Genomic DNA, 26,368 nt, shown 5'->3' on the forward strand with positions numbered 1-26,368 from the left:
CATTTGTGTAGTAGTGGGTGTTGACGGTAGTTAAATGATCAAATCTGTTGTCAACAAAGTCAACCTTTGACTTCTCTAAATTTGTCGATGGATCAATGAATAATTGTTTTCACTTACACATTTGTTTATGGATCATTTATCTAGAGCTCTCTAAATTTGCTCTGGCGTGATATTCATTTGAATCTTTTGCAACCCTTATCATTCTCTCTCTTGTCTATTCCTTAACCGTTTGTAACAATATTGACCCCATTCACTGGTCTGAAACTTGGCTGAAATTGACTAAAAACATTGTTCCGTCTGAATTGTTCTGAGAGAAAAACATTGTTCCGGCTGAAGAAAAAAAAGTCAAACAAACTGATATATGGGGTAAGCCAAACAGGGCCATTCTATGGATCTATTGCGAGTATACTATTAAGTTTGACACAAGTGAATTTTTATTTAATTGATATCTATCTATATATCTATCTATAGAGATCTTTAATCCTGGTGATCGTTCCCCTTGACCAATAGTGTCCTGTCGGTTTCACCTCACAGATCCCTGTTCATTCCACAGTTCCTTCTCCATGTCCGTCCGATCTCGGCTCCAGGCAACGGATGCCTGCCACGCACCCCTCTGCACCGCACGGGCCCTGCTCCCACCTCGGGCCCTCTATCCGTCCTCGCCCCACATGAACATCGCGCACCATGCCTGCTCTCATCTCGGTTCGTCAGCCGCCGCCGAACCGCACGGCTCTGCCTCCAGCCCGCCCCCATCGATGACCGTCGCCCGCCAGCGCCCTCGCCGGAGCTTGCGGCACGGCCACTCCGCCACGCCACTTCGACGCTGCCGGCCGCCTAATCGGCAGCGCGTGACCGCCTCCACCCGTCTCGCCCGCTCCACCCGCCTCGGCCGCGGCAGCGAGGCCCCGCAGCCCCGGTCCCTTCATCCTCATGCGCTCCTACAGCGGCACCGGCACGGCGCGCCCATGCAGCAACGCCGCCCGGCATCAGCTCATCTCGCTCGCCGCGCCACGGCCCCACAGCAGCAGCGTTCCCTCACATCGCTTCGCCGTCGCTCACTCCTGCATCCGCGGCTTCCACACGGTCAGTACACCAGCAGCGTTCCCCTTTTTCCATGTCTATTCTCATTTTCCTATGTTATGTGCAGGTGCCAATTTAGTGCATGTGCATTTGTACGAGCATACCAGCCTCCTAAAGGTTCATCATCTTTTAGTAAGTGTCCTATTTCGGTTACCACTGAAGCAATATTATTTCCAATGCTCTTACCAAAATCCAAGCAGTAACACCCTAGGGACCGCTAACAGATATTTATTTTAATTGCTTCCCACCAATCTGATGCCATGGATTGAGCTGGCCAATTGAACAAACCTGTAATCCTTATATAACTTCTCATTCAATGTTAAGAATCTATTAGTAAGTGTCCTATTTCCATTACCAGTGAGGCAATATTATTTCCAATGCTCTTACCAATATCCAAGCAGTAATACCCTACGAACCTCCAACAGATATTTATTTTAATTGCTTCCCACCAATCTGAACGTTCGCTCGGGCTAGTCAGAACGTTGCCACCGCGGCAATGCTCCTGTGTGACCTGCCCGAGCCGAACGACCCTCGTGGACGAGCAATCCACCAGAACCTCCAGGCACTGTTGGAGACCGTCGCCGTTCAACAAGCGGAGTGCTCTGTATCACGACACCGACTCGCGACCTCGCTCCTCGTCTGGGGAACAGGGATGCAGCAGATAGGGCACTACACCCTGTCATCGCCACAACCACCGATTGTGGCACAAGAAGCCACAACCACACCTCATCTTGACTTGACGACCACCCCAGGCTGACCGCCTATCTACGCGCGGCTCAGGCCAAACCAAGACACGCGTAGCGTCGACCGGAGTTCCAGCCCTGACAGCCTGGAGCGACGAACCTTTGTCCAACACCCCCAGCAAGTGCCTTTTCTGCCGCGCTTCAACAGGGGCCGTGACAAAGGTAAGGCCAAGCGCCAGGATCAAGATGAGGGCCCCTCCACATAGAGGGGAAAGAAGAACAGAAAGGATCGCCGTCGACCGACCAACTCTGCATTGGCCGCCGCAGCAGATTACATGGGCATTCAGCCCCAGCAAGACCCTCCAGGCCACTTTCACGAGCTCATGGAGAGCTCATGTACCAACCACAACTATCCCGTCAACCATCTCTACAAGGACTGCCAGCTCCTCAAGTGCCTGCTGAGGTAGGTCGGTAGGCCAAAGGAGGAAAAGGGCGAGGAGGCAGCGACCAAAGAAGGGGGCACAGCGGACAAGGATCCAGATGACTGGAGCACGAGGGGATCCGACCGGAAGCCTACCGACTGAAGGACAACGACGACGACGCTCTATCCGACAACCTTGGAACAACTATGTCTTTTACTCTTTTCCTAAGTTTCAGTCTTACCTTTACTTAGCGAACGCTCCTATAAGAGCACCCCGACCCGAACACTTTTCAGCTCGGGGCGCTCGGGGGCTCCACTAGGGGGCTCTACTACCCCTTTGTTGTTGTTTTTACCTTAAGTACTCTTTTGCTTTTGTATAAAGAAACTCCTTCCTACCTAAATAAAAGGGTAGTTCATTCCTTTGTTTTACATTACGTAACTTTGCTTTAGAACATTCCGACTGATCGCACCCCGCCTTTTCCTACGGCTACGACCGGTCGAGCCTCGCGGGCCACACCCCGGGCTCGTAAAGTTGCAGCCCACGGAACAAACAGGCAGGTACGAGAGAGAAAGAAATTGAAAACAAAATTATGCTAAGGGAGAACTAAGGAACGAAAGAGAACAAGCTTCCCCAAACAGAGCAACTCCATTACAAAAACAAAAAACCGATTGCAGTCATTATAACTGTTAAGCACACGAACATTTTATATGGGGGCTTCCCCCACAAACTTAAAACTATCTACTTCCACTAAACTACTATCATTTTTACATGCTACTGGACCAGCCCGGAGACATCCGACGATGGTGCAAGCGACGAAGGCGCGAGCTGCTCACTTCCCGACGGCACGGCATCTGGCTCGGCCAAGACCGGGGCGACATTCACCTCCGACCCAGGCTCCTCGCCATCCGAGAGCTCTGCAGCATCCTCTCCACGTGCGCTTTTGGCCAGGTCTTCATGACGGACATCCATTACCCACTCGACGGAGACTTGGTCTACCACCGATCGCGCGTACGGCAGCAAGCTCTCCCCAATGGACTGGATGTCCGCCATGCTCATGCCTTCGGCATATCCGCTACATATGGTGGCAAAGTCTAGGAGCGGATGGTGCGTCCCCACCACGGTCAGCACCCCGGACACTCTGTAGAACAGCCTAGATCAGATAAGATCTCGGACCTCCCCCAGGACCTCCGCCAGCTGGACAGCGGGTGCGCCGGTGCTCGACGCTGACCCAAAGATCTCCGAAACGACGTGCTGGGCAACATTGCGGATCTGGTCAAGATCCCCCTCAAGAGCATGACGCTCCTCACGGGACTTGGCCGGCTCCTCCGTACATCGGCCAAGCGTCGCCTTGGTCGTCTCCAGGTCCCGCTCCAGCACCTCCACTTTTCCGCCCAGCTCTATGAGAAGAGCAACGAGCTTAGAAACAGGCTGAGGGAAAAGCCAACACAACAAAAAACAAAAAGGGTACATACCGATGTGAGAAGCCTTGAGGGTGGAGAGATCCTCTGCTTGCCGAGCCACCTGCTCGCATAGCTGGGCCAACTGCTCACATAGCCGGGCACTCGCGTCCTCTGTCTCCATCACCCGACCCCGGAGCACGAGCACCTCTTGATCCGCCTCCGACCAGGCCCTCCGCTCCACCTCTAGGGCTTTCTCCACTGACTCTAGGGCGGCACGCTGCGAATCAAGGGCCGTCAAGGCCTCCTGAAGCGCCACCTCGGTGTTCGCTAAGGACGCCCACAACTCTGCCTCAGTCTCCGCTTGGCGGGCCCTTGCCGCCTCGAGCCCTTGCTCGGCCGTAGTCACCCGCTCCTCCACACGCTTCCCCTCCACCCGCGCCACGGCCGCCTCGGCCGCCCGGTCCTGGGACTCACGGCAAGCAGACTCTGCCCGACGCTCGAGCTCAGCCATCCGGGCGTACTTTGACCAGAGGAAGTGGGACTGGTGGGATGACATCTTCCTTATCTCCTATGAAAGGTAAGCACGCTAAAAACAATCGATAAGGGATTCAAAGGGTAAAGGACAAGTACTAGAAACTCACCTCCGCCGCGAGCTGTGTGTTGTTGTACCACCCCGGGTGTTTAAATACTAAAAACAGGACATGTCATCATATGCATTGCAAGGCATTGGTCATATTGCAAACTTTAATATGCATTCACTAAAACAAGTTTACATTTATGTTATGAGTATTGAATTGAATTGTTTGAATCAAGTTCAAAATTTGGTTTGGATTTGAATTTTTGAGAAAACCCTGATTTTTAGCATTTAAATTCTACCCTGAAAACTCATTTCAAAATCTAAGAACATTTTGGAGTTGAGCCTTAAAGCAAAATTGTAGATCTTGTTGAGTTGTACAAAGTTGGTTTTTGGAATTTTCCAAGTTGTTTAGTAAAATTTGAAGTAATTTGAAAAGGTGAAATTCCTTAAATGTCCCCTTTTTTAATTAAAATTTTCATTTCAAAATGTAGACCGAATTAGGGGATGTTATAAAAGCAAAGTTGTAGAACTTTTGATTTTGAACAACTTTTATTTTTGGAGATTTTTGAGTTGTTACACAAATTTGGGAGTAATTTGGCTTTGAAAGCGAATGGCAATTCTGTAATTACTATGAACAGTGTTCACCGCCTAAGCTACATGGCCGGCGATCTTCTTCGGCGTTCCAGGCGCGTTGTGGCTGTCTTTGGCGTCGTGCTGGCGCGGTGAAGGCTTCCACGTGGCTTCTCCTTACTTCTAAGCCGTGCTATTTAGCCTGAGCCATCGCCGTTCATCTCCTTTCTTCTTCCTCTACTTTTGCTGTCGCCACCGCCCAATTCCATTGAGCTTGCGCCGTCGTCTTAGTGCTTGCCAGTCATAGCTATAGCCCGGTATGGCTTCGCCTGCTCCTTGCGCATCCAACCGACCTGCTTTTGTAGCTTGATTTCATCAGGAAACTGCTGTGCGCGCTTTTCTTCCTCGCGGCCGGCAGCGTCGCCGTCGTGTTCGCCTCACCGTGGCCAGTGCTCCACGGTGCGTATCCGTCCTTGATTTGTAGCCCTTCTGCTTCACCATGTTACCATGGTCCTCTGTGACCTTTTGATTGAACCATTCCTCCATTGTAGTCACCAGGAGTCGAGCTTGCCATCGCCATCGTTGCTGTCACCGTCGTCTGACGCCACCCTTGCTGATCATCGTCTACAACACGTTCTAACATGCTTGTGGTGAGCTTCTGTTGCTTCTTGAGTAGTTTTAGAGAGCTCTAGCAAGCTCTAGTTGCTTGACACCGCGGTGCCGCCGTGTCCTACTCGGCCGAGCCACCATGGCCGGTGTAGTGCTCGGTTCTGGCCGCGTTTGGTCTCGGTTGTGCCACCAATCGTTGCGCCTTGTGGTGATTACCGTGGTGCCTTTGCCTTCGCCGTTGTTCTCACCGGCGGCGAGGAATCGCCGGTCTGTGCGCGTGTCGCCGGAGTCAAAGTCGGAGGTTGAAGATGACAGGCGGGACCCGATGTCAGTGACTCAGCGTTCAAATGGAATTTTTTCTATTTTCTGAAATGAATGAATAATGTATGCTTTTGTTATTTTTGTGTAGAATTATTTAGAGCTCCAAAAATTATGATAATTTTTGTGTGACCTCTCTGTGATGTATATTATTTAAGAAAAATATGAAATGTTCTTTTTCAGTACTTTTTGAATGTGATAAAAATTGCTCAATTAATTAATAAATGAGTTTCCATGATTTTTCTAGGCTTATTTATGTATCCAAAAATTATGAAAATTGTTTTGCCACTTAGTTATCATGTGATGAACATTTACAAAAATTTGAGGTCAATTGGAACAAGTTGATTTATTTCATAATTCTTAATTAATTAATTAATTCATAAAAGCAAATAGTAACCTTTAGTGATTTAGGTTTTGTTTGAATTTTTGATTGAGTGATGTCCTTGGGTCATTAGTTGATAATGATCCTTGGCAATTGAATTAGGTGTTATGAAAAGGTTTAGTTAGTTTGACTTATACCTGTACCATGTAGGAAAGTTGTATTCCAGTTGTTAACTTTTGCATCCATCATCGAGCATCATGTTTCGTATTCCGCATCATGTTAAACATGGCATTGTTACTACGTGTAGTGAACGAAGCTAAACACGTGGTAGTTAATCAAATTGCGGATGAGGTTAATCCATCTGTTGAGGTCGGATCGAATACTTGTGGAACGTCGTAGGAACCGGACTTTTCCGTCAACGAAGGCAAGCCCCGGATGCATACAACCCTACCTTATGTTTTACAAATTAATTTCGCTTTTGCTTTTCTATACTACATTAAGTGATCAAGAGTTAAGTAAAATCCTAATTGGTGCATTACCAACATTGTTTTTCCGTATCTACCTTGTTACCAGTTTTACGTCGTAAATGTCTAGTTATGCTTAGCCATGCTTAGACAGATCAAAGTCGGGTGATTACCTGTCACCTGCAGGTTTTAAATGGTTCTTTGGTTACTTATGTTATCATGTGATATGAGCATGTGGAGTAATAAATCTAGACCGGGCGGATTCGGTATATGAGATACACAAGACATGGAGGTCTTGTGAGCTGGTTCTTTCCACCTGTGTCGGTTAAGGTCCGTACCGTTGTTGAACTATGTGCGGTGAGACTTTGTAGTACTAACCACATACTCTAGTAAGCCTTAACTGGGTGATTCTAGTACGAGAATGGCTACTCGCGCACTAGGAGTGGAGAGATGGCGAGAATAGCATGTACCCACGTGGCAATGGGCTGGATTGGTGGAGTACTGTATTCTCGGGTGGCGCGGACCCATTCTTATTTAGAGGATCTGAGGGTAGGTTGGTATATGTAGGTCATGGACCTGCATATGTCGTGTGGTCTGGAATTCCTAGCTGGGTTTATAATCGGTTTGAATCGTCGTTGCTCCTCGGTTATGGAGACTCACTTCTCTGTTCATCATCGTAGATAATAACTGAAACTTGAAGTGGTTTGAGAAAGTGTTGTGTATGAAGTTTCATGATCTCAATACGGATTGTGTCATCTTTGTATATGAATTTATGAAGTTTCAAATGTCAAAATAAAGAATTTTGTTAAAGAGCTTTTACGCAAAAGAACTTTGGTTATTGTTAAAACCATACCTTGAATCCCTGAGCCTGCATTCCTGAGTTTATCAGTTCTTATTTCGGTTAAGACTTGTTGAGTACTTTTGTACTCAGGGTTCGTTGACCCTTGTTGCAGGTGAGCCTCGTGAGCAGATCTATTTTGGATCGTGCTGCATGACTATTGTTCAATCTAACGATGAGAAGTAAATGTGTCGCCCTTGGGCAGGGCAGTTTTATTGTGTGTTTCGTATTATGTTATAATGCCACTCCACTACTAAGTTTTGTATTAATTATCGAACTTAGTTTGTAAGGTTGAAACCACTGGTTTGTAAAATAAGTTATCATAAGACTTCCGTTGTTTTTACTCTGATGTATAAATTTGAATAAATGTTCCAATGACTCTGTAATGTGATCCTGCTCGGAAATCATGGATGATTCGGGGTATCCCGAGGACACCCGACAGACTTCTTAAGTTACCAGGAACATATGCATAGTTGTCAAAGGCCGTCGGACAGTGACAAGTGCATGTGGGCCCTATAATTTAGAAGGTTCTACCATAGAATGGTATCAGAGCGGGAGCGTTACAAAGTCTTTGTCGTATTGGTTTACAAAAATTTCAAAACAATTTGGGATGACTAAACTTAACTTGTTAATTTAGTCCAAATTGCTTCTGAATTATCTTATCTCTTTCTCACCATTCCTTATTTGATTAAAAAGGTTTTGTGTGGTGGAGTAGTAATCTTATTATGCCCTATATAAAAACAAATGTTGTTTATGTGCTTTATAAGCTTTGATGATTTTGTTCGTAAGAACGATTCATGCATCATGATTAATTCACTCGTTACTTCCCCTCTGAGTCTGGAGTTGAGTAGTGAGTCTAGTTTGAGTAATGTAATCCATCCTAGCTACTCTTTAGACTTTGATCAAATGGTCTTAATTGGATTAATCTTGCTTCCTATAGTATGGCTCGCACCAAGGTAACGCCCCGTAAGTCCACTAGACCTAAAGGAGTTCCTCGTCACCAACTTGCCCCTAGGAATGACGGTGCTAGCAGTAGCAGCTCTAGGCCTGATCCCTAGGTAGAGATACAGAGGCTTTCGGCTGAGTTAGCATAGGCTATGAGAGACAGAACTTTGGATGCTATCCAGGTAGGAGAACTACAGGATCAATTGATGCGTCTCACCACCGTGCATAGGAACTGTGAGAGTATGTTAGTTCGTATGGTGGATGGGAGAAATGAAGCCTAGCATAGAGAAAATGTAGCTAGAGCTAGAACTCATGAGCTAGAATTCTATGTAGAAGATTTAGAAGAACATAATACTTATCTGCATGAGGAAGTTCATAGGCTAAGCAATCTCCTAGATCCAAATCATGAACCCCAAGCTGATGCCATGGACCCTGGTGTCATCCTTGCCGATGGTAGTGAATCGGAAGAAGAAGAAGAAGATCCTGAAGAATTAGTAATGATCAATTAAAGTGATGATGAAGGTGTGTTATGGTTCAAGGATCGTCTGGTGGTACCAAAGGTTCCTGAGTTGCGGCAGTCAATTCTAGAGGAGGCACATGCTACTAGGTTATCTATCCATCCGGGAAGTAACAAGATGTACCATGACTTGAAACAAAGATTTTGGTGGACTAAGATGAAAATAGAGATTGCTAGATACATAGCAAAGTGTGATACTTGTCAAAAGGTGAAAGCTATACATTTGAGGTCTGCTGGTAAATTACAACCATTACCTGTTCCATCTTGGAAGTGGGAGGACATAAGTATGGACTTTATTGTTGGTCTACCCAAGACATCAAAGGGATTTGACTCAATATGGGTTATTGTAGATCGACTAACCAAGTCAGCACATTTTCTTCCAGTTCAGAATACATATCCCACTATACGGTATGCCAAGATGTATTTAGAGCGAATTATGAGTCTCCATGGAGTACCCAAGACTATTATGTCCGATAGGGGTACATAGTTTGTCTCCAACTTTTTGAAATAGTTGCATTCTTCATTGGGTACCAAACTACTGTATAGTACAGCTTATCATCCGTAGACTGATGGACAAACTAAAAGAGTCAATCAAGTGCTTAAAGATATGTTAAGGTGTTGTGTCCTTAACTATTCCAATAAGTGGGACGAATGCTTACCTTTGGCCGAGTTCTCATACAACAATAGTTATCAGGAAAGCATTAGAATGGCTCCATTTGAAGCACTCTATGGTCGTAGATGCAGAACATCGGTGAGTTGGTCTAAGCCTGGAGAAAGAAGATTCTTTGGGGTTGACCTTGTGAAAGAAACAGAAGACAAGGTTAAGCAAATACAAAGTAATTTGAAGATAGCTCAATCCCGACAAAAGAGTTATGCGGATAGACGACGTAGACCATTGGTGTTTAACAAAGGAGATTTTGTATATCTGAAAGTATCACCAATGAAGGGAGTTACCCATTTTGGTGTTAAAGGCAAGTTGGCACCTCGATATATTGGACCATTTCAAATTTTGGAGAGGTATGGAAAAGTGGCATATCGCTTGAAATTACCAGAACATCTCGCAGCTGTGCATGATGTGTTCCATGTTTCTCAATTGAAGAAGTGTCTCCGAGTGCTCGAGCAGAATGTTGAGGTTGAAGGAGTGGAACTTGAACCAGATTTGACTTATTCTGAATATCCTATCCGAGTTTTGGATTAGAAAGATCGTGTTACTCGAAGAAGGACAATCAAGTTCTACAAGATACAATGGAATCAACATTTAGAAGAAGAAGCTACTTGGGAATCCGAAGATTACTTGCTAGAAAAATTTCCAGAGTTTCTTGCATCAATATAGAGTAATGTTAGCTAAGCTCGGTTGTTACAAGTTGTGTTTTGTAAAGGGACCTCAGCTGTTTTATGGACAGATTTTGTATGTGTTCTCGTGACACATTTCCTTTTCCATTACTACCCTATGGCTTTGAATCTCGGGGCGAGATTTCTTTTAGGGGGAAGGATTGTAACACCCCGGGTGTTTAAATACTAAAAACAGGACATGTCATCATATGCATTGCAAGGCATTGGTCATATTGCAAACTTTAATATGCATTCACTAAAACAAGTTTACATTTATGTTATGAGTGTTGAATTGAATTGTTTGAATCAAGTTCAAATTTTGGTTTGGATTTGAATTTTCGAGAAAACCATTATTTTCAGCATTTAAATTCTACCCTGAAAACTCATTTCAAAATCTAAGCACATTTTGGGGTTGAGCCTTAAAGCAAAATTGTAGATCTTGTTGAGTTGTACAAAGTTGGTTTTTGGAATTTTCCAAGTTGTTTAGTAAAATTTGAAGTAATTTGAAAAGGCGAAATTCCTTAAATGTCCCCTTTTTTAATTCAAATTTTCATTTCAAAATGTAGAACGAATTAGGGGATGGTTATAAAAGCAAAGTTGTAGAACTTTTGATTTTGAACAACTTTTATTTTTGGAGATTTTCGAGTTGTTACACAAATTTGGGAGTAATTTGGCTTTGAAAGCGAATGGCAATTCTGTAATTACTGTGAACAGTGTTCACCGCCTAAGCTACATGGCCGGCGATCTTCTTCGGCGTTCCAAGCGTGTCGTGGCCGTCTTTGGCGTCGCACTGGTGTGGTGAAGGCTTCCGCGTGGCTTCTCCTTGCTTCTAAGCCGCGCTATTTAGCCTGAGCCATCGCCGTTCATCTCCTTTCTTCTTCCTCTGCTTTTGCCGTCGCCACCGCCCAATTCCGTTGAGCTTGCGCCGTCGTCTTAGTGCTTGCCAGTCACAGCTATAGCCTGTCATGGCTCCGCCTGCTCCTTGCACATCCAACCGACCTGCTTTTGTAGCTTGATTTCACCGGGAAACTGATGTGCGCGCTCTTCTTCCTCGCGACCAGCAGCGTCGCCGTCGTGTTCGCCTCACTGTGGCCAGTGCTCCACGGTGCGTATCCGTCCTTGATTTGTAGCCCTTCTGCTTCACCGTGTTACTGTGGTCCTCTGTGACCTTTTGATTGAACCATTCCTCCATTGTAGTCACCAGGAGTCGAGCTTGCCATCGCCGTCGTTGCTGTCACCGTCGTCTGACGCCACCCTTGCTGATCATCGTCTACAACACGTTCTAACACGCTTGTGGTGAGCTTCTGTTGCTTCTCGAGTAGTTTTAGAGAGCTCTAGCAAGCTCTAGTTGCTTGACACCGCGGTGCCACCGTGTCCTGCTTGGCCGAGCCGCCGTGGCCGGTGTAGTGCTCGGTTCTGGCCGCGTTTGGTCTCGGTTGTGCCACCAATCGTTACGCCTTGTTGTGGTGATTACCGTGGTGCCTTTGCCTTCGCCGTTGTTCTCACCGGCGGCGAGGAATCGCCGGTCAGCGCGCGTGTTGCTGGAGTCAAAGTCGGAGGTTGAAGATGACAGGCGGGACCCGATGTTAGTGACTCAGCGTTCAAATGGAATTTTTTCTATTTTCTGAAATGAATGAATAATGTATGTTTTTGTTATTTTTGTGTAGAATTATTTAGAGCTCCAAAAATTATGATAATTTTTGTGTGACCTCTCTGTGATGTATATTATTTAAGAAAAATATGAAATGTTCTTTTTCAGTACTTTTTGAATGTGATAAAAATTGCTCAATTAATTAATAAATGAGTTTCCATGATTTTTCTAGGCTTATTTATGTATCCAAAAATTATGAAAATTGTTTTGCCACTTAGTTATCATGTGATGAACATTTACAAAAATTTGAGGTCAATTGGAACAAGTTGATTTATTTCATAATTCTTAATTAATTAATTAATTCATAAAAGCAAATAGTAACCTTTAGTGATTTAGGTTTTGTTTGAATTTTTGATTGAGTGATGTCCTTGGGTCATTAGTTGATAATGATCCTTGGCAATTGAATTAGGTGTTATGAAAAGGTTTAGTTAGTTTGACTTATACCTGTACCATGTAGGAAAGTTGTATTCCAGTTGTTAACTTTTGCATCCATCATCGAGCATCATGTTTCGTATTCCGCATCATGTTAAACATGGCATTGTTACTACGTGTAGTGAACGAAGCTAAACACGTGGTAGTTAATCAAATTGCGGATGAGGTTAATCCATCTGTTGAGGTCGGATCGAATACTTGTGGAACGTCGTAGGAACCGGACTTTTCCGTCAACGAAGGCAAGCCCCGGATGCATACAACCCTACCTTGTGTTTTACAAATTAATTTCGCTTTTGCTTTTCTATACTACATTAAGTGATCAAGAGTTAAGTAAAATCCTAATTGGTGCATTACCAACATTGTTTTTCCGTATCTACCTTGTTACCAGTTTTACGTCGTAAATGTCTAGTTATGCTTAGCCATGCTTAGACAGATCAAAGTCGGGTGATTACCTGTCACCTGCAGGTTTTAAATGGTTCTTTGGTTACTTATGTTATCATGTGATATGAGCATGTGGAGTAATAAATCTAGACCGGGCGGATTCGGTATATGAGATACACAAGACATGGAGGTCTTGTGAGCTGGTTCTTTCCACCTGTGTCGGTTAAGGTCCGTACCGTTGTTGAACTATGTGCGGTGAGACTTTGTAGTACTAACCACATACTCTAGTAAGCCTTAACTGGGTGATTCTAGTACGAGAATGGCTACTCGCGCACTAGGAGTGGAGAGATGGCGAGAATAGCGTGTACCCACATGGCAATGGGCTGGATTGGTAGAGTACTGTATTCTCGGGTGGCGTGGACCCATTCTTGTTTAGAGGATCCGAGGGTAGGTTGGTATATGTAGGTCATGGACCTGCATATGTCGTGTGGTCTGGAATTCCCAACTGGGTTTATAATCGGTTTGAATCGTCGTTGCTCCTCGGTTATGGAGACTCACTTCTCTGTTCATCATCGTAGATAATAACTGAAACTTGAAGTGGTTTGAGAAAGTGTTGTGTACGAAGTTTCATGATCTCAATACGGATCATGTCATCTTTGTATATGAATTTATGAAGTTTCAAATGTCAAAATAATAAATTTTGTTAAAGAGCTTTTACGCAAAAGAACTTTGGTTATTGTTAAAACCATACCTTGAATCCCTGAGCCTGTATTCCTGAGTTTATCAGTTCTTATTTCGGTTAAGACTTGTTGAGTACTTTTGTACTCAGGGTTCGTTGACCCTTGTTGCAGGTGAGCCTCGTGAGCAGATCTGTTTTGGATCGTGCTGCATGACTATTGTTCGATCTGACGATGAGAAGTAAATGTGTGGCCCTTGGGCAGGGTAGTTTTATTGTGTGTTTCGTATTATGTTATAATACCACTCCACTACTAAGTTTTGTATTAATTATTGAACTTAGTTTGTAAGGTTGAAACCACTGGTTTGTAAAATAAGTTATCGTAAGACTTCCGCTGTTTTTACTCTATTGTATAAATTTGAATAAATGTTGTAATACTGCAATAACTCTGTAATGTGATCCTGCTCGAAAATCGTGGATGATTCGGGGTTCCCCGAGGACACCCGACAGACTTCTTAAGTTACCAGGAACATATGCATAGTTGTCAAAGGTCGTCGGATATTGACAAGTGCATGTGGGCCCTATAATTTAGGAGGTTCTGCCATAGTTGCCCTCAACCAACTGCTGGGCAAACAGAGCCTGCTTCCAGGCGCTTTCAAGCTGCGCGGTCAGCTTGGTGAGTTCTGATACCACGACATGCCCTTGCCCCCCAAAGATGTACCAAAGCTGATGCTCCCGGGAGTCCCAAAGGATGAACCACGTGCTCACTGGGTGCTTAGGGTAGGGCCACTCTAGGTCACCCTCTGGCATCACGCCGGAGGGCCTAGCCTCCAACCGTGCCACCGCCAGGTCCCGTGGTGACACCACTAGCCCGCTAGAGGTCCCAGCCACCAACTAGACCACCGCCAGGCACCGCGATGGCACCTCCGTCATGACATCACCAGCGGGTTGCCGCAACGGCACCGACGGCTCCGCCGGGACATCCGTCTCGTCATCAGACATGATCTCCACCACCTCGTTGACCTAGGCTACCGTCGGGCGTCTCGACCCCGGCCCGGCCACGTCTTCCCCTAGCGCCTTCGGCTCCGATGGCAAAGGCGAGTCACGTGACCCTCTACCTGGCAAGACAGGAAGCTCGGTATCCCTTGCCTCCGCCGTGAGAGTCACCTCCAATGCCACCGTTGCCATCAGCACCGGGATCGCCGCTAACACTGCTTCCTCCTCAACAGCCGAACCAGAGGGCACCATCCTCGGAACAGAAGATCTTGCCGCCGCGACACGCTGCAGAACGGGCTTCCATGTCTCCTGCACGGTAGTCGGGGCAATACTCATCCCCGGCATCCCCAAGCCACTGACGGAAGGTATGGGTCAATCACACTCCAACAAAAATCTCAACCAGCAAAAAACCAAAAGAAAATGGAGAAAGACATACCGGGTGGCGAGCGGCACAACTCTGAAGGCCGACCCCGACCTCGACGCGCCTATGCGTCGAGGACCACTCCTGGACCATGACCCGCGCTCCTTTACTTCGGCAGGGGGCAAAGTTGTCCCTACCGGCTCTTGCCCGACCTATGGGTCATCTCGACCCCTAGCTCGGGAATCCTCAACCAGAGCAATAGGCGCAGTATCCTTTGACTGTGACTCACACGGCACACGTGCCCCGGTCTGCCCCTCAGATCGCTCGGCATGCTCGACTACGCCCACAGCCGGTAGGTCCTCCCCCTGCCGCGAGCCATGCGTCGGCACCGGTCCGAGCGACACGCGGGTGTCAGTCCGCCCCTTAGCAGACCGCTCGCCTTACTCCACCATGTCCACAACAGGTGGGGGTGGGGCCGGCGACGCTGTCAAGAGGCACAGTGACCTCGTCCGCTTCAACGCCCGCTCACCGACGATGTCTGCGCCCACTGCGCGCTTCCTTGATGAGGGATCCGCTGCACGACGCATGACCACCAGCTCGTCACCAGCGGACGACGTCGCAATATCACGACGCTCCGCCGAGGTCGCAATGACCCCCCCCCCCCCCCGCTCTCCTCCTCGTCGAAGAAGACCATATCATCCAAATCCATAGGATCGTCTGACGCGAGTTCCAACTCGACGTCGCTCCTACGTTCCCCGGCCCTCATGCGCCAGACGATCTCCTGCTCCTTCTCCTGCTTCTGCAGGATCTCCTTATTTGTTTTCTTCTTCCGAGCCTCGGCTACCTTCTTCTGAGCAGTCTGCTGAGCCACGCCCTCTGGACCCTTAGGAAGGTGCGGTCGGGACTTATACCTCCCAAGCCCCTACGGAACAAATGAACCAGATCAAAGGAATAGGAAAGAGCAAAGAAGAAGCTCAAACAAAAACAAGGGAATGCACCAATGTGGACGCGATCAAGGCATTGAGCGGTATGGGTTTTCCCGCAACCATCTCCCTGAGCCTCAGCTGCAACACCCGGCCAACGCGACTCCAGACCTCGTCATCTGGCAACTCCTCCGGTGACGCACGGTTTGGGTCTGACTGGCCACCGTACTCCCACATTGGCTGCGTCCTCTCCACCAATGGTGCAATCCGGCGGCGGTAGAGGGTGTAGAACACCCGCACTCCGTCAAGGCCGTGCCTCACGAGCTTTCGAAGCTCCTCTTCGATGGCCTCCACCTTGTGCCTCCCTTTATGGCCGCAACCCCATGACCAGCTTTCCCGCTCCTCTAGCCTCCTACTGGTAAATGCCAGGAACGGCGCTGCCTCCGGGTTCCTGATGTAGAACCACTCCTCATGCCACCCCCGGTTGGAACTGCAGGGGGTGTACGTGGGGTACGAACCTCCTATGCTTGACTTCCTCTGAAGGGCGAAACCCCCCACCGGCGTGGCCTCAACCGAGCTCCCCACCGTCAAGGTCCTCCCAGAGAAGAATCATTGAAAGAGATCTGCGTGCGGCTCCATCCCGAGGAAAGCCTCATAGGCGGTAACGAAACTAGCTATATGTAGCACCCCCGTTGGATTGAGATGTTGTAGCTCCAAATCCCACTCATTAAGGAGCCCGCGTAGGAACCAGTGCGTGGGGTATCCTAGCCCATGCTCATGAAAGGTAAGGAAGGATACTACCTCGCTAGGACGAGGTCGTGGGAACTCCTCTTCCCTAGGGACCCTCCAGTGCGCCACCTCCTACGGTGGCAGAAAACCCTTCTTGACGAAAGACTCCAGCACCGACTTCCTCACGGTGGACGACCTCCAGTCCGACATCTTGCTCCGGCTTGCAAAAAGGATCAGTGAGTTCTCCTCTTCTCCCTCGCTCTCTCCCCCTTCCTTTCCTAGAAACCTCTGCAGCTCTGAGGAACACTCTCGACAAGGAGGAAAAAGAAAGGTGGCGGCGGCAGACGACGAACAGGCAAAAGAACGAGGCGAACACCCTCTCTCTTCTCCTACTTAAAGGAAGGGGAGCAGCGGTTAGGAAAGGACGTGCCAATCGGGAAGGCGAAGCGATGGGGCGAGAAACTCTCTCTCTCTCTCTCTCTCTTTCCATTTAATGTAGATGGGATGCCCCCTGATCAACGAGATGTGCCCAGCACGGTGAAATGGCTCCTAATCAGACGGGACACGACCGGGACATGGCCCACCACTACCGCACGACCAGCCACTACCACACGTCGGGCATGAAAACCGAAGCATCACCACACGCGGATGGCTCCCCATCTCCACAGGCTAGATCTGGAGAGATCCAATAGCGAAATCTCCGTCGGGAGAAATCAACCGGCCTCCTGAGTTGATCGACTCACTCTGGATAAGCACCTGAGATACAGGTAGGAAGCGAAGGGGCGCCCGATGCGAGCCATGCCGACTCTGTCTCGAATGACGAGCATGGGTCCTGGTCGGACATTTCTGACTGAAGCTCTCCGATCCCCGTCTCTTAGGACATCAAGGTGAGCATGTGTTCTTTAAAAAAACAAAATTGTTCACACAGGGGCTAACCCACGATTGACAAGCGCAGGTCCTGGACGGACGTTTCCGACTGGAGCCCTTCAAACCCTGTCTCTCCAGTCTTCAAGGTAAAACACTATCAAAGCCCCTCTATTTCATTACAAATCATTCATACATCCATACACGCATTCATCTCATACGCCTGAACCCCCCGGACGGTTAGGGCATGAACCGCCCGGGGGCTCAGGAACTAAGCATCGCACGTGCAGCGAAATGCACCAAAATGCTCCGTGTTGTGCCACGAAGCGGCGGCTTGCCTCATTCGACATGAGCAACCAAACAGAGCCTGGGGAGAAAACCGTAGATGAGCACCGTGCGGCCTTCGCCTGGTCTAGCAAACTGGGTCATCTCAACCTTCTCGTTCGATCCCGAACCTCTCGCCAAGCCCATAGAATCTCCATCGAGGGGAGGCCATCAGGCCACTCGGGTCGGTCTATGGAACAACCTAGGCTGTAGGTAAAGGAGTAGTAGAATGCCATAAGAGGGCTATGCCAACCCCGTCACGAACGACAGACCCGGATTCCACTCGATCACACCCGTTAGCGAGCTCACTGAGCTAGTCTTCGAGCCCGAGCGATCAGGACAAGCGACGAAACTCAGCCCCTCCGGTTGTGAGGAACCGGATGGGGTAGCGCAAAACAACTCACATCGGCCCCCATGAAGGCCCGACAAGGCTCGGGGGCTTAAATGCCATGGGACCGTGACTCCGAACTCGCGTCGACGGGATAGGCGACATTCGGCTATGGCTCTTGGGACCGTGACTCCTAAACTTGCGTCGATGGGATAGACAACATCCGGCTATGGCTCTTGGGACTGTGACTCCTAAACTCGTGTTGACGGGATAGGCGACATCCGGCTATGGCTCTTGGGACCGTGACTCCTAAACTCGCGTCGACCGGATCGGCGACATCCGGCTACGGCTCCTGGGACCGTGACTCCTAAACTCGTGTAACGGCTTCCTGAATTAACTAAAACTAACTCTCTCGATCCACGGCGACCACCGACGCCTAGGACTACTTGCGACTCCACCTTACCCGATCCCATGGCGCGCACTGACGCCAAAGATCAAACTCTGTTGCATCCAAAACTAAGCTATTTCTGTTCGTGGCGCGCACCAACACCGGGGCTTGTTTCAAAACTAAAAACTTCCTCACCCGATCCCCGACGCGCACTGACGCCGGGGATCAATAAGTTTTGTCTCAATCCAATTCCCGCGCTTAAAAACACCTCGGCTACACAACGACGCCATGGTTAAACAAAATTACGTCTTAAAACTCAAAAAACACACGCACCCACAGACACCACACAAAGAACCCCCCAGCCAGTTCCGCCCGAACCACCCGGGGGCTACACCCGCAGGTGCGCTCGCGCGCACCCACCAGCAAACAAAAAAATCCCCTGGACGATTCGGCTCGAATCGCCTGGGGGCTCGGGGGCTCCTGTCGGGTTCATAAACCCGGGGTCCCTCGAGGACCGGCTTCCACGCCCGGGCTCAGCCCAGGAGAGCAACATATAATTCATGGGCCAGCCCAAAAATCTAAAACACAGCAGGCCAGAAGGGTAGTCCGGTCGCCGACCGGAGGGACTACCCTTAAGAAGCAAGTGTCCGTTCGTCAACTTCTTCGACCCACCTCTCCGACCAGAGCACTTGTTTCAGGCACTAGCCATCTCAAGCAGTCTCTCCAATCGAAAGGCCTGGCCCAAAACGCTGCTTCCGACTCCGACCCCGCGACCGGGGCTCATGGGAACCCTGCTCACCGCTCTTCTCCGGCCGATGCACTGAGAGCCGACTGGGGCCATCCGACCGGGGACACCCCGCTCGGAAGGAACCAGAAGATGTGCGGAGAAAGACAAGGCATGGCTCATAAGTCAAAACCACTGTACCAGGGACCATACCCTGCACGAAACAGTGCTCTGCAGCCACCCTGACACAAAGTATTGTAGGGGCCACTAGAAACTCCCATATGGTAAGCCCCCCGCGTGTCTCTGGACATCGATCGCGGTATGAGCTCCAGAATTTGCCATACCGGGTGAACATAGCGCGGCTCCTCACATGCCACTAGGCATCCAGAAGTATTTTGCAGGTACCGGCGTCATCCTTCCTGAAGAAGATAGCTCGACCTCCTGTGCACATCTGACATCCTATAGCGACATCGACAGTATTGGGGGCGCCAACCATTATCCAGTTTTCATCACCGTAGGCAGCAAGGCTTAGAAACATCCGTACTCTCTCCCCCTCACCTGTAAAGCTATCACCTTCATCTATAAAAGGGGATGCGCTCCCTCCAACAAGAGGAGATCAACTTCTTCAAGCTCAGACTCACTGGATCGACATCAACGCTCCCAACCGCAGGACCATCAAGTTCCGACCGCAACCCTTTCTGTCGGAGCCAACCGAACCTCTTGTACACCCTCTCCTTTCTCCTTCTCGTTTGTAACCCCACTACAAACTTCGAGCACCTGGTCTCAGGAATAAAGTCACCGACCGACCCCGACCGGACATAGGGCACGTTGCCTGAACCAGTATAAATCCTGTGTCATTGAGTGCTAGGCCACCTTCGATTACAACGTACAGTAAAACTATAAATATTTACTAGTTGGTCACTTTCTGTACCGACACTTGGTATGTATGTGTGTGGATATAAACAATAGGATTATCTTCCTGCAGCGGAGATCAGCACCTGGTGACCTCATTTTTTCTGTTTTCAGATTTCATCAGCTCCAGTTCGATTTATTTTCAGATTCTTTGAGTTGCAGAATTCAACAGGAAATTGATAGTGTGCTGCAAGTGAGCCATCCTGCCCACAATGTAATCCTTGCAGATATTATTCTATTACTGTATATACCCAGCAAAAGGTACCTAAGATTCCCCTATAGTTCTAGGATTCTCATCTTTCCCCAAATTTTTCGATTTTCTATTATTTTCCCAAATATTGCAGCAATACCACTCTCAATAATGCACTTATTTAACCATATTTGTATGCAAGATTCTTCATCTTTTATAAACGATGTTTCCATTCTCCATCTGTAGAGACCTATAATCCCAGCACATTTATGCAGATCAATACATGACTGACAACTTATTGGCCGGCACCGCGCTACCCTGAAGCTCAGGCCTGGCCGCTCTTCTCCACAGAATCACCTATCTTCATAGGTGCTGCTCACAAGGTACCTCCAATTTTGTACTCCCTCTTCAAAGGTTTGCGCAAGGAAACAAATGAATCTCAGTTTACAGATAATTATGGCTCCTCATGTTTTGATCGGTTAGGTTATTTCCCTCTTGCCGGTACAATGCAAACTGTTTCAACTACGGAGCCCCTAACACGAGTATGAAACAAAATCATGATCAGAATATTTTCTACAGCGAAATTTTCGATGAATTATCTAGCCAATGTTCTCATCATAGGCAAGTACTCCAATTGCACAGTTTATCTTAAAAACATCTACCTACAATTATTTATTCCCTGACACAACTCTTGCTACTTCAGGTTTAATCTAAGGGCAGCATAGGCTATACGGTCTTTTCAGATAATTGCATTGCTCTGCCAACACTCTCACGGTGCAACTGGTCAGCACAACACGCCAAAGAAGCGGTTGGTTGAGCCAGCCCGGGTTCGAGTCACGGCACCATCTTCTTAAGATGAAAATCAGGGGGACGTCTCTCCCCTTGGCCGAGTCTTTTTTTAGATAATTGCATTGCTCTATAGTCCATGGGTACAACATGACTCCTTTTTTAGAAGGTAATAATTTTTGGGCCCACGGTTTCTTCGTAATACTAATAACCTCATTTGTTCCTTAATGCGACTTTTTTCTATTTTAGGTCTAATTGGTACACACCGTCATCGTAGTAAGGGCTACACAAGTTTTATGCCTTTTATATACAATTCTGTTGACTCCAAGATCCATAACACCACCCTTTTGTTATTAGCTAATAATAATCCACAGCAATGTAGGCGACAAGGCGTGGTCGAGGGCCTGGGCGTCGGGGTCGCCACGACCTCAGCGTGTATGGCGTCCGCCTCATAGGATTAGGCGTCGCCTAGGCGCGAATGGCATCGGGCGGACGCCTGCCACCGCGCCGCGGATGCCGGATGCCGGTCGTAGGGGAAGGGCGCCAAAAGGAGCGCGGCCCTACAGGGAATCGACTGCACGCCCGCGGGAAAAGTAAGAGGCGCAGGAAATCGACCGCTCGTGCGCCCAGGTAGCCTCTTCGCGTGGGAAATCGACCGCATGAGTCATTGACCGCGAGTGCGGGCGAGGGGAGAGGAAGAGAGAAGGCGGCGGACGGACCTCGACCTCCGCTGGGCTGCTACTCTGCTCATATCCACCGGCCGGCCGCCCCTACCGTGGAGCTAGCCTGCATCTTCCTCCGTCGGCCCACCTGTTGCCTGCGCCTCCATCGGGTCCCCTTCCGCCTGGTATGCCCCCCGCCTCCACTCTGCTATTCCGCCTGGTATGCCCCCCGCCTCCACTATGCTTTTCCAAATCTCGTACGACGGGTACTTGGTGAACGCGAAGCCGGCGGCCTCGTCCCACGGCGCCTTGCTAAAGTCTAGCTGCTGCATCTCCGGCACCGTCGACGATTCGGGGGAGGCGGACGGCGATGGGGATGGGCACGAGGACTCAGCTGCGGACTCGAGGCAGGACGAGGACGCGTCGTCAGAGGACGGTGAAGAGGAGCAGTTGTTGGTGGGGGTGGACGACGACGTGGCAGCTGCAGCGGCGGAGGCGGGCTTCTTGGCGCCCTTCTTGTTGGACGTGGCAATGTTTTGGCAGAGTGTCTGGAGCTTGGCGTCAATGGAGGCGTGGAGCGGCCGCGGGAGGCAGCATTCTCGGGGAAGTTGAGGCGCGCGGTTCCGAAGGTGCCGAGCCAGAGGCGGGTGCGGTTCCGCGGGAGGCGGATCTCTGCCACCCACTTGCCCCAGTGCTGCTGCCGCACGCCACCCACTCTTCTGTCTGCTCTGCTTGTACTGCTGCTCTAAAGTCGGAATATTGTATACTCTCTGCTTTGCCTCCTCGTGCTCTGCTCTGAATCTAGATATTGTATACTCTCTGCTATGCTATGCTATGCTCTGCTCTGTCTGCTCTGAATATGGCGTGTGCTCTGCTTTCCCAAACATAAGGCTCTTGTTTTCTTTTATGTAGCATCCAACAACATGGCAAGCTCAAGTGAAGCACCTGATTATGATCCCAAGACTGATCCAGCAAGGAAAGCAAAGTCCAATGATCCAGGCTGGAAATATGCCTACTGGAAGGCCCCTGCTAGGAGAGACTGGGTGACATGTATCCTGTGTGGAAATGAGGCTTCAGGAGGCATAAAGAGGTTCAAGCAACATTTGGCTGGTGGATATGGAGATATTGTCCTTTGTCCAAAAGTTCAGGAAAGAGATGGAAGCTTACTTGCAAAAGAAGAGAAGAAGGCCTTTGTTCTTGGATGGTATTGAGGAAGAAGATGGGAAGATGAAGTTGTGGAGGTGGCAGCAGCAGATGTACAAGCAGGAGCAGATGGGGGTGCAACACCAAAACCGGCTGCAAAACCAAGTTCTGGGACAGCCGCCAAGAGAAGGCATGCTACCTATCAATTCAAGGCTTCAAGACCTAGCAATGGCAATTCAACACCAAAGACACCAAAGACAACAAAGTCTGTTATTGCTATGCTTAGAAGAACACATGAATAGATAGTAGATCAAAGGCGTGCAAAGGACTTTCAACCCACCATTGAGTCCAGCACAAAGACTAAGGAGGAGAAGCAATATGTGGATTTGCAATGGGCACTATGGTTCATGGAGTGTGGTGTATCCTTTAATGCAGCAAATTCAAGGCAATTTGAAATTGCCTGTGAGGCAACAACCCACTATGGTTCAGGGTACAAGCCTCCAACTAACCAACAGCTTGGTGAACCTTTGCTTCAAGAATGTGTTAAGGTGACAAGTGCCATGAGGAAGGACCATGAGCAGGCCTAGAAGCAATATGGTTGTACACTAATGTCAGACGGGATATGAGAGGGCACCACTTGATTAATTTTCTTGTGAATAGACCTGAGGGAACATACTTTTTGGAGTCAGTTGATGCATCAAGTCAAGTTCATAGTGCAACAATGTTAGCTGATTTGTTACATGAGAAGATTGAGGACATTGAAAAGGACAGTGTTGTTCAAGTTGTGACCGACAATGGCGCTAACTACAAGGCTGCTGGTAAGATTTTGATGGATAGGATTCTCACACTATTTTGGAGTCCTTGTGCTGCACATTGCTTGGATCTGATGTTAGAAGAAATTGGAAACTTGAAGGCATTTAAGAAACCTATTGCACGTGCTAGGCGTGTCACCACATTCATTAATAGGCATGGGAGGCTTCTTAGTGCAATGAGGGCTCAAACAGGTGGGAATGATCTTGTTAGGGCAGCAAAGACTCGATTTGCCACATCATTTCTGACATTGAAGAGTTTGTACAAGAACAAGGATGCCTTGAAGAGCTTGTTTGTTAGTGAAGCATGGATTGGGAACAACTTGTGTACAACTACAGCAGGTCAATAAGTGCAAGACATTGTGCTATCTATTGAGTTTTGGAACTCAGTAGAAGATTGCCTAAGAGCTTTAGCCCCACTCTTAATTGTTTTGAGGGCTGTTGATGGTGATGAGAAGCCTGCAATGCCAGAGGTCACAGCTCTAATGAATCATGCAAAAGATAGGATAAAGCTCAGCTTCAATATATCAACCAAGCAGGGCCTGCTCAAGCGTATCATGGACATTATTGAGAAGCGTTGGGTGAACCAAATGGAGCATCCATTGTATGGGGCTGCACTATATTTGAACCCAGGAAAATTTTATCCTCTTGTAAAAGCTAATGATGAAGCCACTGTTGGGCAGCTAAGAGGTTGTTTTATTGAAGTGCTTGGAAGAATGATACTAGATGTGGAAACACAAATGAATATCAATAGGCAGGCCATTGAGTATGAAGAGCAACGTGGAGATGCCTTCTCAAACAAAATGGCAAAGGAAAGCTATGACAAAATGAGTCCTCGTAAGTGTTGTTAATCTCAGCTTGCAAATTTCAGCAACTTAATTGCATTCCAAACTCCTAATATGCGTTGTACTTTTCATCCAGTTGATTGGTGGCGTTCTTATGGTGGCCGAGTCATTGAACTACAAAGACTTGCTAAGCGTATAGTTAGTCTTTGTGCTTCATCATATGGTTGTGAGAGATGCTGGAGTACCTTCAATTTTGTGAGTATCCTTGTGATTAACAATTTCTATTTAGATGCATACAATCTGATTTTTTGTTTTGCTTCCCATCTGATTTTTTTTGTTTGTAGATGCATACAAAGACAAGGAATAGGCTGCTGCACAAGAGATTGAATGATATTATTTTTGTTTCATACAATCGGAAGATGAGAACAAGGTTTCAGCTTATGCGTGAGAAGGCAAGCAAGAAATATGACCCTTTGGTCATTGAGGAGTTTGATTGGGACAATGAATGGGCTGATTCATTGCATGTGCCCATTCCGGGTGCTCGAGGGTCTGATGCTGTCAATGAGCTCACATGGCAGCATGTTGATGAAGCCACCGGTGCATCACAAGCGCTGCAGGGTCATAACCTTCCTAGGAGAGCTACTGCTACTCAATATTATAGTCGTTCAAGAAATGTTCTGCTACTGAAGATGGAGAAGAGGAAGATGAAGTTGAAGACCCACATGATGATGCGGAAGTGAGCGAGTGTGAAGAAGATGGCAATGTTCTTGCTACTGAAGAAGACAAGGCTGCTGATCCTGATGAGTTTGATGATGGATTTTGAGTGCTGAAACAGAGATTTGCACTCATGCTGATGGATTCTGTTGTGTCCTGCACCCTTGCTGTACTTTTGTGTTGTCCTGCACTCCTGTTGTATGGCTTTGGTGTAGTTGACTTAATTAGTATGCTTTAGAGTTCAGTACTTCATTCTAAGTTTGTGGACTATTTGAGACAGACTATGATGTCATTTGTCATGCTCATGCATGCACTAATGCTTGCTAATTTGTTATCTTGCCTTTTGTGTATTGTTTCCTATTTAATTCTCAGCAACTGATAATGTGTTTGATTGCTGAATTCTTTAATTGTCATGCAGTTTCCTTCAAGGGGTTGGATGCTACATGGGAGAAGAGCTTTTGGAAAGGAAAGAAAGGAACATGGGTTCAAAAATTGGCAACAAACGAGGTATGTATGTGCTACACTAGTATATAAAATTTTAGCTTACAACGCCTTACAATGTGTGTATGGCGTCGCCTAGGCGTCCGCCACAAACGACTAGACGTTGTGAAGGGGGTCGGGCGCGGCGCCTCGCCGCGGCGCCTCAAAAACATTGATCCACAGCACACTCACCTAGAAACAAAACTTTTATGAATAGAATACTCTGTTTGTTAACCTCCTTTACTTTTACCAATAAGTTTTAAACTCAATTTTGGATATGTACACAGGGATCAATTGCTTAAAACACATTTTTTCAGAACATATATGCAAAGATTAGTATCTTCCCACCATCAGCAATTGCAAAAATGACAGATCAAGCAGTTTGGTTTGACCAGCTGATCCTTTTATTTTGGCACAGCACAGCATATATTTTGTAGGCTACTAGAGCTACAGCATGAACAGAAACACAGAAATCTACCAGCTTTGTGTTGTGTATCCACCTCCACGCCTTCCAGCCACAAGAACCACTAAGTTACGTATGTAGACTGAATTGGTTACATGGCGGCGGCGATGGAGGTACCGCGATGTCATCCCTGCAACATACTACTGCGAATTCTGAAGTCACTGTCATAGTGTCATGCACATAGAGGACATGGACGACAAGCTTCAACAACTCTGCTCAGGCCTAAACGAGAGTGGCAGCAACTCCCACTGTATCTCTATATATATTAAAGTAGTTTGGTTTAGCCGATGCTCAGCCTGGCCACGTCGCTCCAAAATCTCAAGGCCGTCAGATCTTCGATTCAACGGCCCAGATCGCTTGGAGTGGATTCTTCCGGGAGCGGCTTCCCGGTCTATTCCTTCACTTTCCCAGATTCCCTGCTGCTTCTCTTTTGCTTCAACAGCTTCTCGTCTAAAGCCGATCAGACATATATATACACGGCTTCTGCTTCTCCTTCCTGAAACTTCTGCTTCCTGACCCTTCTCTTCTTCGTTCGATCTCTCGCTCTCTCCCCGACGCGGGCGGCAGCGA

General features: G+C 47.9%; 1 protein-coding gene and 1 pseudogene across 7 annotated transcripts in view; one reads left to right on the forward strand and one right to left on the reverse strand.

Annotated features, from left to right (window-relative positions):
* Window positions 1-696: 696 nt before the first annotated feature.
* LOC136477438 (uncharacterized) overlaps window positions 697-26,368 on the forward strand; it is a 29,432-nt gene continuing 3,760 nt past the window's right edge. For 2 of the 7 annotated variants that reach the window (XR_010764013.1, XR_010764014.1), the window contains exons 1-9: window positions 697-1,083; window positions 1,148-1,212; window positions 19,881-20,027; window positions 20,232-20,339; window positions 20,440-20,577; window positions 20,660-20,911; window positions 22,317-24,193; window positions 24,278-24,396; window positions 24,486-25,362. Coding sequence is in view for 2 of the 7 variants with exons in the window: in XM_066475600.1 (XP_066331697.1) it covers window positions 756-1,083; window positions 1,148-1,212; window positions 25,274-25,362 (482 nt within the window). In the remaining 5 variants the exon portion in view is untranslated. Of the gene's footprint in view, window positions 1,084-1,147; window positions 1,213-19,880; window positions 20,028-20,231; window positions 20,340-20,439; window positions 20,578-20,659; window positions 20,912-22,316; window positions 24,194-24,277; window positions 25,363-26,368 lie in introns of all 7 variants that reach the window. The other 5 variants (XR_010764015.1, XM_066475600.1, XR_010764016.1 and 2 more) reach the window with 3 other exon arrangements.
* LOC136475441 (ethylene-responsive transcription factor RAP2-13-like) lies at window positions 21,038-22,329 on the reverse strand (annotated as a pseudogene).

The sequence above is a fragment of the Miscanthus floridulus genome, chromosome 8 (assembly GCF_019320115.1).
Source record: "Miscanthus floridulus cultivar M001 chromosome 8, ASM1932011v1, whole genome shotgun sequence".
In the NCBI taxonomy this organism is placed as follows: Eukaryota; Viridiplantae; Streptophyta; class Magnoliopsida; order Poales; family Poaceae; genus Miscanthus; species Miscanthus floridulus.